The sequence below is a fragment of the Telopea speciosissima genome, chromosome 2, assembly GCF_018873765.1.
Source record: "Telopea speciosissima isolate NSW1024214 ecotype Mountain lineage chromosome 2, Tspe_v1, whole genome shotgun sequence".
NCBI classification, from domain to species: domain Eukaryota; kingdom Viridiplantae; phylum Streptophyta; class Magnoliopsida; order Proteales; family Proteaceae; genus Telopea; species Telopea speciosissima.
Genome location: NC_057917.1, coordinates 9,147,750 through 9,161,370, shown reverse-complemented (window position 1 = coordinate 9,161,370; position 13,621 = coordinate 9,147,750). Strand labels below are relative to the sequence as shown.

The window sequence follows — 13,621 nt, the reverse complement described above, 5'->3', positions numbered from 1 at the left end:
TCTTCTGGGTCTATTCAAGATTTAGTTTCCTTCTCTAAACTTTTAATCAACTTTTGTTGCCTAGTGACTTCAAAATTTATGACAAATTAATTGAAATGAACCACCAACGAAGCCTACACCTCCTCACATTAAAAATTTGGGCAAGAGATCTCTACTTGGTGGCATGGAATCTACTCAAGCGTTTGGGTCAATGGGTGAACACGTCTGGGTATCTTTCCAGGGGCAGAAGTATCATTTCATGGTGCCCTGGGAAAAGGCGTAGGAAATACCACCAAATAGAGATCTTTTTCCTTAAATTTTTTATTAATTTTTTTTCTTCTGAAAAATTAAAAGGAAAAAGGAACATGCACAGGAACATGGTCCCTGAGTCCAGAAACAAGTCCCCACGAAATGATTGCCCCACCCTCATCAAAGGTAGAAATCCCACCTCTATTGATGCTTTTGCACAAGTTTCATTGGCTCCCGCACTGATGTTGGGGCTACGCCCCCAAACAAAAAATTCTCCCCCCAAAAATAAATAACTCAATATGAAGAGATGTAGGGTACGCTGATGGTTCAAAGAAAGCAAGACAGAAAAATATGGATAGAAATATACAATAATGAAAGAGAGTTCATTCTCATTCACCTTGTGTTGCATATAGTACAGTCCGTATTTCCCTTGGTTGCTACTTATGATGTCCTAAGTTTCAAACTTTATGCATTTTAATCATTGAAACTATCATTGTGAATATTAAAGCCGTTTTCCCAAACTTAAATTTGAATGAAAAAAAAAAAAGAATTATTTCTTTTAATCATTGATTCAGGGGACGGTTAAAAGGTGGCATAGGCGTAATGGTAAGGTTGCTCTATTGCAACTTGGTGGTTTGCAAGTTCAAGTAGGAAAACAACCCATAAGCTACGTGGAGGTAAAACTGCATACACTATGACTCTTCTCAAACCTCGCAATGGTAAGAGCCTCGTGCACCATGTACACACTTTTGTTGATTTAGAGGACGGTCGATGAATGACATCCTCAAAAGTGTTGCACCGATCTTTTAATATCTGAGACTCAAATCAACTTTTTTGTACATTTGTATGATATTTCCCTCCCCAACCCCCACCCCTTTTTTCTGTTTTTTTTTTTTTTTTTTTTTTGAGTACTTTGATAAGTTCTATTGTACTGAAATTTTGTAGATTTCGATAATATCTAGTGAACATTTTCAAAGAAATATCTTCTAAGGTGTTGAATCCCTGACCCACAAATCAATCTTTGGTGACCATTTTTTTGTTTGACTTGATTAAATTAGTTCTGAGATCAATTCAATCTTTTCGGTGGAACCCATTCAAAGGCAATTGAATCACCGGCATGTGGTTGGTTAATTATGCATGTGATAGGGATTTCTAACCCCCACCTACTCGAGACACACACTATTTTTCAAACGAACAGAGAAAATCTTGTTGTAATCAAACTTGGTGAAAAATAAGTTGTAATTATATAATTTTTTTCTATCAAAGAGGATAAAATAGACTCGACTTTGGTGCAGCACCTTGCCCGCTTTGCACGTGCAATGTCAAACACAGTGAGGTGTGCAAAGACCGCCTTATCCTTGCCTAAACGTCCTGCCCGAGCAGAGGTAAGGTGATCTTTGCACACCTCGCTGTGTCTGACGCTGCACATGCAATGCGAACAGGATGCAACCCAAGAGCCTTTTCGGGATAAAATCTAATCATTTCACTTGTATTCGAAAAAATAGATACAAATTAATTTTTTTTTATATCTTACATAAAAATAGGCAATCAAAAGAGGTTACTATAAATGCACCTATTAAAATCAACTGGATATTTAATATGGATGAATCATTTTTCTTCCGTTAACTATATTCAATAAACGATTTGTGACTTTTGGGCAAATCTCAAATCTACTTTGGCTCAGAGGTCAAAGATTAATAATGTCTTTACCCCCAAAAAAAAAAATTAATAATGTGGAAAACCTAAATGAGAAAAATTGCAACTGAGTCAAATGAACTTGAAGAAGGGGGGGAAAGAAAAAGAACACCACATTTAACTAAAATTAAGGTTTAAAGATACATACAGTGATGATAGAAAGAAAAAAAATTCAGAAAAGCAAAAGTGATACATAGAAAACAGAGCACTCCCCCCCACTCCCTAGACTCTCCCACCTCCACCAAATAAGACTTGACTTGGAAAAAGACATATTTGTTTGTTTCTTTTATCCACAATTTCCATGAATCTTCAAGACTTGCAGACACTACCCTTTATTACAAACAATTCTCTCTTGGACACAACATCAAACACCTCATGACGAAGAACCAACCACGAACACCAGAGTGTCTCACTGAAGAAGAAGATGGAAAATTTAGTTGTGGGGGTTGCTTCTGAAGGAACCTAGAGCTTTAACAGCTCCGGCTCTAAGAATGAATTGGTGGTAGAAGGCGGCGATGCCTGCCCCAATGAAAGGTCCAACCCAGAAGATCCAATGTTCATCCCACACCTTATCATTGTTGTAGATTACAGCAGCTCCGAAACTTCTAGCTGGATTGATGCCTGTGCCATCGATTGGGATGGTGGCCAAGTGAATCAAAAACACCGAGAACCCAATGGGGAGTGGCGCCAACACCTTTCAATACAAAATCCAAAAAATTATATTCATCATCATCGAAGAAGAAGAAGAATGAAAATTTTTTGGTTATGTGTTTTGCTTACGGGGATATGAGAGTCTCTGGCGCTCCTCTTTGGGTCGGTAGCGGAGAAGACGGTGTAGACAAGGACGAAGGTGCCGATGATCTCAGCCCCTAAAGCAGTTCCCTTGGTGTAACCTGATGCAACTGAGTTGGCACCTGCACCGTACCCGTCGAAGTAGGACTTCTGGAATCCCTTTGCCAACCCTACACCACAGATGCAACCAAGACACTGTGCTACCATGTACATCACTGCTCTGATCAGCGACACCTTCCTTGCTAGGAATAGCCCGAACGTCACTGCTGGGTTTATATGTCCACCTGTTCACACATAAATAAAAATAATTTATAACTCTGATATCACTTGTTAGGGACTTTGATAGAACTTGAGAGAGAATACGAACCAGAGATACCGGCGGTGCAGTAAACGAGGACGAAGATCATGCCACCGAAAGCCCAAGCGATACCGAGTAAACCAACACCATTGCAACGATCAGTGGTTTTAGTCGGATCAGACTGGTTCTTGTACCCGATTATGGTTAAAGTTCCGATATAAAGGAAAAGAACGGATGCGACGAACTCAGCTATGAGGGCTCTGTAGAAAGACCACTTGGTGAGTTCATCACAGTTGAAGAAGGGTTCTGGTGGTGGGTCGTGGTAGTCCCTCGCTGCGAACTCGCTTTGCGGCCCTACCTCCATTTCCTTTGCCATATTTAAGTTTCCTTCCTTCACAAAATAATAGGACAGAGAGAGAAACCTTGGAGGGCCGGGAGTGTTAGTGGTTTCAGGGGAAGGAGAAGGCAAAGCTTTGCTTCTCTGTGTTTGGTTGAAGACGAGGTTAATGCGACTGATTGGATAGTGAAGGGGGAAGGGGGGAGGGGCCCCTATTTATGGAAAATTCAGCTTACAGACAGATTGTGTTTATTATTATTTTTTCAATTAATAATTGGGCCCCACCGCTCTCCCCACCAATTTCGGTGATTTTAATTCGCTTTCACGGCCTCCACCTCTCTCTAGAGCCTCCTGGCCCTCCTCGTTATCCCGTAATTTCGATTTTTCTTTATAATTTAAGGATTATAATAAATTTTTTATTTTATGACCGTTAGATAGAGAGAAGTTTTTTTTCCTTCTTAGTACTATCGACAAAAACATAGGGACACTTGCCGGAATCAATTTGTCAACTCTGTAACGGAATTAACTTGACGTTAATGCAACCTCACTGCAGGTGTTAAATGACAGCCTGACCAACTGCCAAAGCACCCTGGCCAGATGGGTGTCCATGGATCAGGATGTCTCTAGGGAGCCCAACGCCCAAGCTGACAGAGAGCATCCAGCGGTTGAGTTGTGCCATAAATATCTCGATGCATATCTAGGGATGTGTGCGGCATAGTCTAACAGGATATGTTGGGTTCTCCGAAGACGAGTTAAATTCGGTGTTCACACCCTATCTGTGTGAGGCCGCAACCGTGGCTGCTCGACAGCCAGGTCATAGAGGATCCAAATTGCAACAAATAGGTGAAAAGTCATTTTTTTTTTCCATTTAATTATATGATAGACAATGAAACTCAACGGTCTAATATGCAACCAAAGGGATTGGAGTTTGTATCTGCACCCATACATTTAAATATATAGTTTTCTCATAACTTGCGTTTTTTCTTTCCACAAATGTTCCTCTAAACACTCTTATTGACAGCATGAGCATGGAAGAACATTTACATAAACAAGACGACATATGTCATTACAAAATGCATGAAGCCTTCATGCATGGGGAGCTAATCTGGGCTAAGGTTTGGAGCTTTATTCATGCAAAAACATTGAACTTTTTTTTATAATAAATAAAGGTTTTGTTCATTAAAAACGAAAAAAAGGGGGGAGGGGATCCCCACGACCCTACCATCCTAATCCCTATTGTGAGGGTGTCCTAATACCTCCCCCATGGGGATCTTTATCCCCTACAATTCCTTGTGATCCGTCCATTTCCTCAATTTCCTCTCGTGGGGGAGGAGAGGGGGGAGGGCAAAAATGACCACCCTACCCCCTTCTCGGACATACTGGCTGGGTGGGGTCCACCCCCCCCCCCCCCAACCATATTAGAGGAACTTGGGGAAATGGATTGGACAGGGAATTGTAGAGGATAAATTTCCTTCCCCCTTCCCTTCCAATGCCCAAAATTGCACAGGAACATCCGAGGGAACCCTCTCCTAAGGTTTAGGGTTATACTTCACTATTTAATAAATTATGAACTACTATTTTTATTATTATTATTATTATTATTATTATTGCATTACTACATAGTGAAGTATAATGTTATATTATTACTACTTGGCATTAGATGTGTAAGTCCATGTGATAGATGAAGTCATATGCATCTCAATGGCTAAATTTTAGCCTAAAATAAGCAAGGAAAGTGGCTTAAACTCTAATTCAAATTAGAATGGTAAAATCAATGTAACTTGATGGAAATGAATTTAAAATATGAAACCACTTCTTTTGTAATTTTAGCTATTTCCTATACTAATTTTGAGTTAAAATTGTATTAATGAGCTGGTTCTCTAATCCTCATTCACAGGGATTTATTTGTGTACTACCGTATGATTGTTAGTAAAACTCTATAGGGAAGCAGTTTTCTGTTCGAGAGAGTGGCCTACGCCAACACTTCCATGTGTCTATCTCTCTCCTCCTTAAAATAAGTGGTAGAGGTGTCTTTTCACGTGGAGAGGAGAGAGATGACTTAGGGAAGTGCTGGCATAGGCTACACTCCCAGATAGAGATCTTTTTCCCAACTTTATATTTCACTGTGTATATAGTGATATCTAGATTTTCCCCATTAAATAGATAATGCAGCTTCTCGAGAGTCTTGTGCTTTAGTTGGTGAAGCATTATTGGAAAACTAGGTTTTCTGACTCGACTCGTCTCTGATGACTCGGGGGCTTGTCAAACCCGATCAAGATGAGTCATGTTTCTTAATTTATAATGCAATAATTATGTATAAAGTAGTTAAAAATCATAGAAATACAGAAAAATATGGGGGAAAAAAAATCAAGTAATCACATATCAATGCATTTTGAGTTTATACCATTGAACAAGAGAGAGGATTTGAGGAGTTGAGGCTTTCTTATTATTTTAGATTATGGATTTACTATTTAGTTAACTCCGTTTCTAATTGAACTACTTTTATAATTTTCTTTTAAAACGACTAAACTCGTCGATTTTGTCATGACTCGAATAAAAAATACCGAGTCTTATTTGATTCAGACCATTTATCCTAGTCTCGTCATTTTTTACCCTATCTTAGTCTACACGATTCTTGACCAGATTTTCAAAATTTTGACTCGAGTCAAGCAGTTCATCCCAGTCAAAACCCGGCCGATTTTCCAACTATGTGATGAACAAATGGACCTTTTTAATTTCGTCCTAAACTATTTAAGAATATATTAAGAAATTTTGGAGCAGCCTATTTTAGAGTTTGAGTCTTTTGAAAGGCTTTTTCACTTCATTATTGACTGTATCTGCCTCCTTGTGGAAGGTTCCTGTTCCTTAGATCAGCACTGTTGGATGGTATCGCCAGGTAAACTCACATGTGAATCTTAAAAAAAAATCTTAACTACCAATTTTAGTTAAACGCGCGCTTTCTAACTTATGCGTTTGCTATCTTTTACCTTCTCTCAATACCAAAATCGAAAGAGAATACGCAAGGGCCAACTCCTCAAACAAGAAATCATGAGTTCAAACCACATTGGGGTCTATCCCCATTCCCCATCCCCCTATTAAAGTTCTTCAACTTCAAAAAATAAAAAAATCGACAGAGAGAAAGGTCGCAAAGAGCAAATACTTTCTCTAAGTGGGCCCTTAGACCATCACCACCGTTGGATCTCTTAAGTTCAAAACTTTTCGAGACGTTTGGGCTTGTGTGTTACTCCGTCAAGGTTCTAACGTCTTCGGAAAGGAAAGCATATGTCAGCGTCTCGAAGACTGAAAACTTATACCAACGACACGTGGAACATTCTCCCCCTTATGTTTTGTATCGGAAGTCTCGGGGGAGCAAAGAAACAGATACTATATTAATTAATTCCCAATAACTCCATCTACAGAGATAGATGGAGACACATTACTGAGCGAATGGACGGATGCAGATCCCCAGGCATTAGGCATGCTTTCGGACCTTTCTTCATTGGACCCCACATCGTCCTTAATGGATGGATGGCGTTGATGCACCGTCGTTGTGGGGTCACATCGTACGTAGCGGTTCTCCCTTGGCTCCTTCTTTCTTTTTCGTTTTTTTTTTTTTTTTTTTTTTTTTTGTGGAAGGCCTTTTCTGATTACTATTCGGCTTTTTAGGTTTTGATTTTTTCTTTATTCTTATTTTTGGTGTGAAAAGATTTATTCATTACAAGTGGAACACGTGGTAGGTGAAGTACAAGACTCCTTTAACTACGGAACGGAGAATGACTATAATGTCTTATTCGTAATAGACCGTGCCTTTCTTGTAAGGATATTCGAAAGACGGTTGATTTCACACGTTATTTGTCTCGAGTTTGGCTGCATGTACATCCCAGCAACAAACACATTGTCTTTTTTGTTGAGAAATTCCCTCTTTATACAGTGAGTGAGAAATGTGTTTCATTGCTAACCAGTGTTTTAAGATTCGGGATTGAATCGATCAAGATTAATCTCGATTCTCGCCAATCTGAATCAATTCATTCCTACTGGATTTTTAGGGATAAGGTACATTTTAAGTTTCCGGGTAGTTGAAGGAGGCAGTGGAGTTAGATTACAGAAATGCCTACACCATATCTATATGCAACGGAGGTTAATTTTGTCATTTGAGGTTTGGGTGGTTTCTTTGGATTTGGGGAAGTTTCTAGACATTTTGTTATCCCAACTTGTAGTTAAAAGTTAAAAACATTGACGTCGTCGTCGTCGTCGTCGCAATAAGGACCCGCGACGATGATGATGATGATGCATGAGGGGGGGATTGAGGACTGACTAAGTCGAAACTGGACTATCAGATTAAGAGGATGAATGAGATGTGTATGATCAGCTATGACGTACGCCAAAGAGGCAAAAAATATGAAATAGATAATGAGAGTTGACTCAGTCCTTAAGACCAAAGCCACGTCTTTTCTTACAGGGAAGTGGGGGCCCCACAGCAGACTCAACCTGAGGTCACGGTTCATAATTTCGGATCAGTATCAGTCGAGGCCAATCCTAAGAATAGACCGATATGACAACGTTTGATTGGATCGTTCTCTGGATCGGTCAACTCAATCCGACCCTTGATCAATCGGACTGATTTTTTTTTGGAATTTTTTCAAAATTTTTCAGTTTTTATTTTTTATTTTCATATTATCTTGATCGATACTGACCAATACTGATCGATACCAACCGATATTAACCGATTTGATCTAAATAATATTGGCTAATCTGATCCTGAGATCACAACACCCACCAACTATGGCCGATACATGACCCGATCCATAAAAACGATTTTAAAGGATTTTTGACAGATCCAAACTGATATATACCGATCCGATTCCAATCTAAAAAGGTTTCGACCATGACCGATACCGACTCCAATACCTAGATTTTGAATCTTGACTGAGATATCCTGATGGATACGAGGAGCATTCAGCAGAGTGATCCGATCCAGACCCACCCGCCTTAAATGAGTTTATCACGCATCCTCGAAAGAGTGACACCTCACTTAACCTCCATACCCACCTGTACATAGCTCCACACATCTTCTTTTCCTGGGATTCGTATCCTCTCTTTCTTAAAAAATAATAATAATAATAATTCGGAATCTATCCCCATCTTAATCGTGGGGGTCCATTTGCCTAGGCCAAGGAAAGAATCAGATAAGCATATTTATAGATAATGTCTTTATTAAGCCTACCTCACTTGACCGAAAGCTGTAAATGGTTCGAATACGGATTAAAATTGATTGGATCCTGATACCTTTAAATGGATATGAATATAAATGTAAATTGAATTCAGATTTTTGATTATCCATTTACATCACTAATTTGTGTAACATAGATTTTTCTCTCTCTCTCTCTCTCTCTCTACTTCTACAAATATGCTTTCCCTTACAAATACGATTCGATCTCAATCTATATCTTTCGATCATTATGGTTCATTTCCTCATTCTCATGAACATGTGTAAATCTTCAAGAACCCTCAAAATCATTAGTAATTTTATATTTTATAATTACTAGGACACTTATTCGAATCAGATAAATTATTTTTCAAATTATCCAAATTCGGATTGAAATACCTTCTTACCAAATATGGGTATCCCTAAATTGATACAAATGCAAATCAGCATTGGATTCTTGTGTATTTGTTTGCATTCCAAACTGAGATAAAATATAAGGTATATAAGGGCAGAACATCGTTGCCAAGTTGTATGGCCCATATACAGGAACTGAAACCAATGAGAACTTATACATAGGCATCAAAATGTGTGGGAGGAAACGAGAATTTTTCATTTTGTGGGAGTTGAGCCCTAAGTATATATTGGTAAACGTACATTAACCCTTTTAGTTAAAAGAAAGTTTTCCGCATGCAGTTATTCCTTGAATCTGAAGTTTTTTATTTTTTATTTTGGGAGAGGTGTCTATCCTAATCTACTAGAGCGTACAACTATCAAAGGAACCAAACGAGTAGCTGTTCACGTTGCACTTGAAGTTTGTCTATATCATTTTTGGGAAAATGCTCTGAAAGACTAAGCCGTACACCCGTCTTCTCACATGAATTATTATATTATTTAAAAAAAAATCAAATAAAACTTAAAATAATCAATATGAATGGGTATAGAGTACCTTGTTTGCTCATAGAACCTTATCCCATCATTTTTTATTTAAATTTATAAGTTTATATGATATTTAAAATAATTAATGTGAGAGAGTATAGAGTACCTAGCTTGCCTAGAAAACCCTCTCCCTTCATTTTTTATTCAAGTTTATACGATCACATGAATTATTATATTGGTTTTTTTTAGAAAGAAAAATAATACTTAAATAAAATAAGAGAAGCAGTTTTCTGTATGGGAGTGTGGCTTACGCCAGCACTCCCATGTGTCTATCTCTCTCCTCCTTAAACAAGGGGACAAAGGTGTCTTTTCACATAGGGAGGAGAGAGATAAACTCATGGGAGTGCTGGCATAGGCCACATTCTCGGACAGAGAAGCACTCCCGGACAGAGAACTTTTTCCCATAAAATAATCAATGTGTGAGACCTAGAGGGTATAGCGTATCTAGTTTGCTCATAAAACCCTTTCCCATAATTTTTTATTCAAGTATATATGATCACATGAATTATTATATTGGTATATTAACAAAAAAATAATAATACTTAAAATAATCAATGTGAGAGTACGAGAGGGTATAGAGTACCTAGCTTGCTCAGAAAACCATATCCCATCATTTTTTTATTGAACTTTATACCATCACATAAATTATTCTATTATTTAAATAACCATGTTAATAGAATACCTTACTTGCTCTGGAAACCTTCTCTCATAATTTTTTATTTAGACTTATACAATGAAAACAAAACAACACGAAAAAGACCCATCAAATTACACAAGTTACCGAGGGTGAGTCATAAGAGAATGAGTCTAAAGGCTTTCGTTCCCGTTCTTGGTTTGAGGGCATTTGGTCCAATCTTGAAGGTCCAAAAAGAGTATTCCAACTATTGGTTTAGCGTGGGAACGTGATTTCTCCCTTTCAAAAAGGATTTGGATCTTTTGCGGCCTCGGTTGTGTGGCCAACGTGCTGCGCGTAATTCTCAAGTCACCACCTTAGCACAGATGTCTATCCAATGTTTGGGCAACAAGTTTCTAAAAAATGCTCTTCAGAATTCAAAATTTGAAAGGAGCTCGATGCCCAACCACTGGATGAGCATATGTGTTGAGGTGGTGACCTAAGAGCTATGCACAATACGATTTCCTTGTACAAGTACTGTCCAAGGCCTTTGGGGCCACTCACATAGAATCCATTCCTCCTGTGGGTTCCACAATGGATTCCATCTAGAGGGCCTTGGACCATACTTGTATAAGAACATGATTCACACTCAAAAAAACATGGGTGATGTTATATGTGAAACCAATGCATGCAGAATTGGGATATTTTCCAACGACATTTAACAACCAGAGTCGATGTCACACAATCCATATAGGATGTGGGGACCACCTCTGGGTGGGAACACTCCTGAGCATGCATAGTGCCATAGAGTTTTGACCAATCAGATTGGTATGTTGGACGTACACTCCCCCGTAATATGGATGGGAACCATGCATTAATGGTGAACGAGAGCACCTGCGAATACCTACGTCGACTCTCCATTTTGCTACCAACACTTACGTTGCAGAAGCAGGTCACTTCTACGAACGAAATCATTATATTTATATCATTTGTAGACATCGGCATTGATACATGTGAAATAAATTTTATAAAAAAAATCAAAATAATAATTGTGAGAATTCAGAAGCTTATTGAAGGATTTTGTTCTTAATGCTAGCATTTCCCTCTTAAATACATTTTAATTAGAGTAATGCATGCCATGCCATTGCCCGTTAAGGGTTTTGTTCCTAGTGCTAATATTTCTCTCTCAAAATACTTTTTAACCAAGGTGATGCATTCCATGCCATTGCCCATAAGGCAACTATATATGAGAGAGAGAAAGAAGTCTTGTAGGTTAGAGATTATATTATGGATTGAGATTCATTAGTAAATTGATGGAATTATAGGTATCAATAATTAGATAGAAAATAATTTATGCCCAAACGAAAGCTGAAGGGGAACTGCTATTAATTTATTGCCAAATAAACCCTGGAAACAGGTGGTGAGTCAAAGAGGAACACTCACTTTATATATATTTTGCAGAAAAAGAAGACATAAGCAGTAAATCAGATTTATTTAATATATGCTCATATGATACTTTGACAATGTTTTCATGGAATTCTAGATAGTACTTGTTACATTTAATCTATCTGCATTCTTTACTAATTCTAGCTTCTTCGTTTCATTATTTATATTTTTCTCTTTTCTTATATTTCCACATCTGGCATGCATGGGTCATGCAAAACCTAAGATATGTATAAGAGTGGACGCAACGTGTGAGTATTTATTCTTAGGGTAAAGTACACGTACCCCCTTAGAATGCACCCAATATTCCTCGTACTCCTCTAAGCGGCTCAATATTTCACGTACCATCCTTCAATATTCCACCTTCCACCCTTGCTTTACACCCCAAATGCCATTTAAGTCCACACCAGGTATTAAATGCTATAAAATGACCAAACTACCTTTTCTTGCATCTTTTTTAAAATTTGAAAAGACCTAATTGCCCTGACCTATTTGCCAAAATTTGAAAAAACCAAAATGCCCTCATCTTCCCCAAATCATTATCTTCTTTTACATACTCACCACCACCACCATCTCACCGGGAAGCCCCACCTCACTGTCTCTCCTCCCCTCCTCTACTTCCTCCACGTCTCCCAGCCGTTCATCACTCCAAGTTGCAGCATCTCTGTCCTCTCCTTGCTTTGAGCTTTGAGCTTTGAGCAAAGCGAGAATATACCTCAGCTTTGACCTTATCTTTCTCCTTAAGCATGGATTCGTGATCGGAGAGAAGGGATTCGTAAGATGACTTGAGAACATCATAATCTCTGTCGAGCTGCTTCGTCTTCCAACGAGCCTGCGGTTCTGAAACCACACATCAGACCAGTAATGGCTCACACTTCGTCCAATCCCTATTAATCCTTTTAGGTCCATGCATCTAAGATGCCATACGACTACAAATCTGAATATCATTATCCGTTATCCTAACGGTTCTCAATTCTGAGTTCCGATTTCTGGGGTTACTAGAATGAAAAACAAATCCTTCTCAGCAGGAAATTCAAGAGGAATTATTTCAAGACGCACGTAGTTGTCTATCAGAACAAATCCTCCCATGAATGCTGCCGTTAAATTTTCGATGTGACAGTCGTCATTCGACGTCAATACAGAGAGACTTGCTTGGATTAAATCTACGACCGACAATTTTCTTCCAAAAATCTCATTAACAGCAACAGTAGCATTAGCAGCACTCGATCCCTAACGGTGATAATACCTTCTCGATAGTGAGGGAAAGACCGACGGATTTGATTTTCAGTCTTTCCATGACGGACCTTGCTGCTATTCCAGCGGAATTAAAACAAAGGTTTAGCGTATCGTAATTCCATAGAGGGTCGAGCTCGCTCAACGGAATCGATTGATACTGAAGAAGTGATTGGAATTTCTCCAAGAAGGGCACTTAGGACAATGAGCTCTCCCTCTCCAAGGTCATCTGATGAAGATATTGATAAGAAAGCAGATTTGTCTATTGAGAATTTCTATAATCGACTTCGGATGGAAAGGCAGGTTTCATTGAATCTAGGATATTGCAGAACAGATAGCTTGGAAAAGCAATGGATCGGATTCGTAATAAAAGATGGGTTTTTGTTGAAGGGTGGAGGAAGGCCTGTGTTTTAGAAGGGAATACCTTGATTTATTTCACTTTTCACTCTGTATACCCCACCCCACTCTCTTTTCTTCCGCTTTTCCTGTTTTATTTTTTCTTCATTTGTTCTTCGCCTTCGATCAGTTGCACAGAGAGAGAGAGAGAGAGAGAGAGAGAGAGAGAGAGAGAGCTGGTGGTACCTGCATATCCATTCTACAACGCTGGTGGTGGTGCTGGTGGTGGTGCTGGTAGTGGGCATTTAAATTGTAAAAGAAGATGAGGGTATTTTGGTCTTTTTAAATTTTAGCAAATAGGTTAGGGCAATTAGGTCTTTTTAAAATTTAGGAAAGATAGAAGAAAGGGTAGTTTGGTCAGTTTTTAGCATTTAATACTTGTTGTGGACTTAAATGGCATTAGGGGGGTAAAGCAGGGGTGGTACGTGGAATATTGAGCCGCTT

At 38.7% G+C, this 13,621-nt stretch overlaps 1 protein-coding gene across 1 annotated transcript; it reads right to left on the bottom strand.

Moving 5' to 3' along the window:
• Positions 1-2,295: 2,295 nt before the first annotated feature.
• Positions 2,296-3,389, bottom strand: LOC122652500 (probable aquaporin PIP2-5). Its single transcript, XM_043846260.1, has 3 exons — positions 3,083-3,389; positions 2,704-2,999; positions 2,296-2,617 (listed from the first exon to the last, which is right to left on the bottom strand). The coding sequence occupies exons 1-3, from the start codon at positions 3,387-3,389 to the stop codon at positions 2,357-2,359; spliced, it is 864 nt and encodes a 287-aa protein (XP_043702195.1). The 3' UTR covers positions 2,296-2,356.
• Between the last annotated feature and the right edge of the window lie 10,232 nt (positions 3,390-13,621).

Coding starts and splice junctions, on each gene's coding strand:
- LOC122652500 (XM_043846260.1), bottom strand. CDS start 3,389: ATGGCAAAGGAAATGGAGGTAGGGCCGCAAAGCGAGTTCGCAGCGAGG. Junction 3,000..3,082: donor CTGCACCGCCGGTATCTCTG/GTTCGTATTCTC, acceptor ATGTGTGAACAG/GTGGACATATAAACCCAGCA. Junction 2,618..2,703: donor CCAGAGACTCTCATATCCCC/GTAAGCAAAACA, acceptor TTGTATTGAAAG/GTGTTGGCGCCACTCCCCAT.